This window comes from Solanum tuberosum, unplaced genomic scaffold (assembly GCF_000226075.1).
Source record: "Solanum tuberosum cultivar DM 1-3 516 R44 unplaced genomic scaffold, SolTub_3.0 scf00055, whole genome shotgun sequence".
NCBI lineage: Eukaryota > Viridiplantae > Streptophyta > Magnoliopsida > Solanales > Solanaceae > Solanum > Solanum tuberosum.
The window spans coordinates 1,060,266-1,065,292 of record NW_006238981.1 but is presented as its reverse complement, the minus strand read 5'-3'; the positions used below and the strand labels follow the sequence as shown (position 1 = coordinate 1,065,292).

General features: G+C 26.7%; 1 protein-coding gene across 1 annotated transcript; it reads left to right on the top strand.

The window, feature by feature from the left end:
* Nucleotides 1-4,072: 4,072 nt before the first annotated feature.
* On the top strand, nucleotides 4,073-4,597 carry LOC107060057 (pectinesterase inhibitor-like). The gene has a single exon (XM_015307362.1). It carries the CDS (start codon nucleotides 4,073-4,075, stop codon nucleotides 4,595-4,597), a length of 525 nt encoding a protein of 174 aa, XP_015162848.1.
* Nucleotides 4,598-5,027: the final 430 nt, after the last annotated feature.

Genomic DNA, 5,027 nt, shown 5'->3' with positions numbered 1-5,027 from the left:
CGTTTTAGCAGGTAGGGGGACAAATTGAAAAGGATAAATAAAGTGGAAAGCTTTTCTCTTAAGACGCATGGAATTGTATATATGTGCCCTAAAGTTAGGGGGCTTTTTTCTAAAGTGTGCTAAAAAAGAGCCTTTCTTCTAATTGTGTTTGAATTTCTAGCTCTTCTATGTTTCCTTTTCTCGGTTGGTTGTTGGAAAAAGGATGTGGTAACATCTACAGCTTTTTTTCATTTTGGCCCCAATTAGTTTTAGTGGTCGCCCCCCACCCCTCTTTTCCCATGATATCGAGTTCAAGTCTTGTAAATGAAATGAATCTCTAAATGAGATCATCCTTTTTCTCTTGTGTATCTCTAATGCGAATTCAAATTAATTAAAATCTATTCATTGTGATGATACATATATCAAACACTAGGTGAAAACAAAAAAAGTTATTGGTATTATGCTATATAAATAGCGATCGAACCATTATTGAATCTTTTACAAATGAAGGTGAAAGTTCTTCATATGTTATATGCAGTGTGGAATAGAGTGTACTGGTTATGGATTTAATCAAACTTAATATTTTTAATATGAATTATATATTGGTATCTATGTATATGTGAAAAACTATTAAAATATCAACAAATTAATATTGAATTATGAACCTATAATTTTATAAATACATTGAATTTGTCCATATTGAAAACCTTAAACTAGAATTCATCAAATTTAATTATATCTTTATCTACCTCTGCTTGTATGTATCTTAAAAGTAGAAATATTTTCCAGTCGGAAAAGAAAGACACAAAAGTAAAAAAATGCGGTGTAATTAGTCTATAACAAAGAAAATTGAGGGAATATGATTCATGAAGAAGAGTGTGTTTGGTACGAAGGAAAATGTTAACTATGGTGAGAGTGGCATAAAAGAGTGAGGTGCGTTTCTCAAACTAATAAATGATAGTTTAAGTATGAAACTCACAATCTCAATAGTTTAATTATGAAAGTAAAAAAAAGAATAGTTTAGTTGTGTTTTTAATACTTATCTCAAATCTTTATATAATAGAATAGCTAGAAGTAGAAGAGGTGAGGTCACCGACATTAATATTTATATTTTTTTATCATTTTGTTGTGGTCCTTTTTATCTCATTTTTTCAAATACAAATTAAATAAATTCATGAGAAAAAAATGAATCCAATGCAAGCACAAAAATAGTACGTATTCGTTGGTAAATGAAAATTTCAAATGACTTTCAATTTTCATAGTACAGTTTTTGTATTCAAACACCACATATGATACAATTAGTTTCAAACTTCTATGAATGAGCTACTTAACATATTAAAAGTTAATTTTGTTTTTATTGATCAATTAATTTTTTATCTCTTATAAATAAATATATGTTATTAAAAATTTAATTATCAGAATATCAATAAAAAATTATTATTTGTGCATCTTATTATTAATTGTACTTGATAAAATTCATTAAAATTTTAAAATATTTCTTTTAAAGTTAATAGATTTGCAAATTGTTTAAAAGATTTGTATTAAGGAGAAGGAGAGAATGGATGAAAAATTTAAAGTAATTAATTTAGTCTATAGTGATCCTACCACTACAAATTCTTACATCATATGTCACCACACACACAAAATAAAAAAGGATGAGCACACAAAATGACAAAATATGAACTCATAATTTTAACAGGCTTCTTTAAGAAAACATACTCCTAAAGCTAAAACCAAACAACAAAAAAAAACACTTGCAAAATGCATATTATGCCTAATAAAAGAGAAAGCCATTGAGTTAGTAAATTCAATTTAAAATCGAGAAATTAGATCATATGTTATATCCCTCGAAGGATATTCTATCAAATAACTCACATCACATATATTACATCTTTTAATTTATTCAAATTATGAGTGTATCATATCAACCTATTCTTAGACCAATTTATTTATTTCTCATGCTTTATACTGCATAAATGACATAAGTAAATTCTTAAAATATTCTCTTTGTTATTGTAAATTTAATTTAGACATAAGGGGATTAAATTATTATTTTTCATATGTTTACATACAAATTGAATTCTATAAATGAATTAAATCAATATAAGAATACTTTCGTATGAACTTAAATTTAGAAATGTAAGTTTATATTAACATTCAGTAATCAAATAACTTAGTAATTATCACAAGTTTAAGTGTCATTTCGAAGATGACAAATTCAAAATTAATTCCATAAGATAAAAAATGATGACTTGTTAATCTAATAACGTATGGTGATTTTTGAAATCAACTTGTGGACATATGATTTTTCAAAACCAAAGAAACTTAAAAAAATAGAATAGAACGAAATAAAAAGATCAACGTGTCTTATATGCTCTACATTTTTTCAGCTTTTAATAATCTCAAAATAAAATTAAAAATATATAAAAAATAAAAGTTTCACTTAAATAAATAACTTGAAAAATGAGGAAAAGGAGTTTCTTAATTTCCTCTATATTCTTAAAAGAAAGGACTTTGACTTCTTCATGCAAGGCTACAATCTTGGGTACATTTTGTACCTAAAGGGGACATGGAAATGTCATTTCTTAATCCAAATTTTGAACGAAAAATATAAAACTCTAATTAAAAGAAGAGTACAATGTCTCTACTCATCAATTATTGGGTACAAAATTGCCTTTGTTAGATGCATTTTACCTTTCAACCCAAAGTTGCCTTTGTTAGATGCATTTTACCTTTCAACGTGGAATTTCTCGACGTGAATTTGAATTTTGCCGGATTTCAATATGAGTAACAAACACCGACTAAAAAACCAAAAAAAATATCAAAATGTTAAATCATACCACTTCTCTCTTTTCCTATATTTTGTGGTGAAATTACAAGGAAATAGTTTTAAAAAAAAACAAATTAAAAGTTAACACCATAATATGGATGTAGCAGCTAGAGTAATGAAAATCAAAATGAAAAATATAATACTGTATTTTGTATTATTGCATAACATATTGATACAAGATTCACCTCAAGTGTGTTCTTATCTCTTTTTTTTTTGTCTCCGGCCAATGTTGATGCAATTTTCTCGAAACCTCTTTTTATACAAATTGTGATAAAGGCTTTTGAGTTTCTAAATAGAATCAGTTTTTATTTTTAAATATTTCATTATCTCTATAATTAAGGAGTTGCAAGAAAATGGATGTTTTTTTATGGAAAGAATCAGTTTTATTTTTAAATAGGGTAATGCTTGATGGCCAGAAAATTTGGCAAGAATTTGACTAGAAATTTAAAAAGTCTATAATATCCTTTTTATTTTAAAATAAACTGTTTTTTGTTTCATTTTTAATTAAAATGTATTAAAGTTAAAAGGGTAAAAATGTTCAAAAAGGTAAAATAACATAATGTGAAATATGCTATTTTACCATTCTAGCCAAATTCTGACCAAATTTTATGGCCAAAAGGAATTTTTCCTTTTAAATATTTTAATATTCCTATAATTAAGGAGTGCAAGAAAATGGATGGTTTTTTTTTTATGGAAATCTGTAACTGTAGGAATTTAAGGAAAAAATTGAAATGTATTCTCTATAATTAATTAGTTGTAAGAAAATAAGGAAGGAAATAAATGACTATAATAAGGAAATTTATAGTCAAAATATTTTTTATTAATTTTTTAGTTCGAAAAATTAAAGAAAAAGTTTAAAATTCTAAGAAGAAAAATAAATAGTGATAATGCCCAATGAGACGTGCCACCTTACTTTTTTAGTATTCGACTTTATATAAAGAAAAAGTTCAAAATCCTGAAAATTTCTTGCTAATGTTGTTTGTTTTAGTCAAACGCAATCTTTTTTAGCCAAAGTTGTGTAAAATTAAATGTAATCAGATACTTTAGAGTATACAATGATTTTTTCCCTAAAAAGTCTTGTACACTTTAATTATTTATATTTTTTTCCTAAAAAGTCCTGTACACATTAATTATTTATATTTTTTTCCTAAAAAGTCTTGTACACATTAATTATTTATTTATCTCTTCATCAATTGAAAGAAGGGGTATATAAAGTGCATATCACAACATAAGTTATGAAACAAAAGCATCTGACCATTCAAAATGGCACACTCATACAACTTTGCCATATTTATGATAGTTTCACTACTACCTATCTCCTTCACATTAACAAGTGTGAAAGCTGATTTGATAGATGAGATTTGCTCGAAAACAGTAATCAAGAATGTATGCTATTATGCTTTAAGGGAGGATCCTCGATCCAAAGGTGCAAATCCTGAAGGCCTTATGGCAATCGTAATAGACTTATCACAAAAGAATGCAACATTCACATGTAATCTTGTTAGCACGTTGCTTAAAGAGACAATAGATCCAAAATTAAAGACGCGATATACTTTGTGTTTGGGGAATTTTAATAAAGCAAGTAATATTCTTGTAAAATTTCCAAACTTATTAAGGTCTAAAGACTATTATGGTTTGAGCGCTAATGCTTCTGCTGCTATACGTGAACCTTCTACGTGTGATAACAATTTTTTAGAACCACCGGTTGAAGTGCCCGAACTCAGAGAAGCTAGTGACAATCTTCGAGGACTTATCGATGTTATTTTGGTTCTTGTTGGCTTTTTGTAAGGGTGATGCATAGCAATTTATAGACTTATATGCAACGTATTGAAACCGATTTGAAAAATATGAAAGTTATTAAATCATAAGTAAATGCTTCCCTTCTTGAATTTGGTTCAAGCGCTTAATTACATTGTTTTAATAACGAAAAACTGTATTTCTTATTTTTTGTGGAACATTTTAAAATTAGTTCTTACTTTGTTTCCTTTAAGGGTGTGTTTGGTATGAAGGAAAATGTTTTCCTAGAAAACAAGTTGATTTTTGACTTATTTTCTCATGTTTGGTTGGTGAGTAGAAAATATTTTCCGGAAAAGATTTTTAGTGTTTGATTTATGAATGATTTTTTTTTTTTTGAGAAATATCTTTTATATTTACTAGGGTAGAAAATATTTTTTGAAATTGAAAATATTTTTTAAAAACAAACTTAATTTTTTTTTGG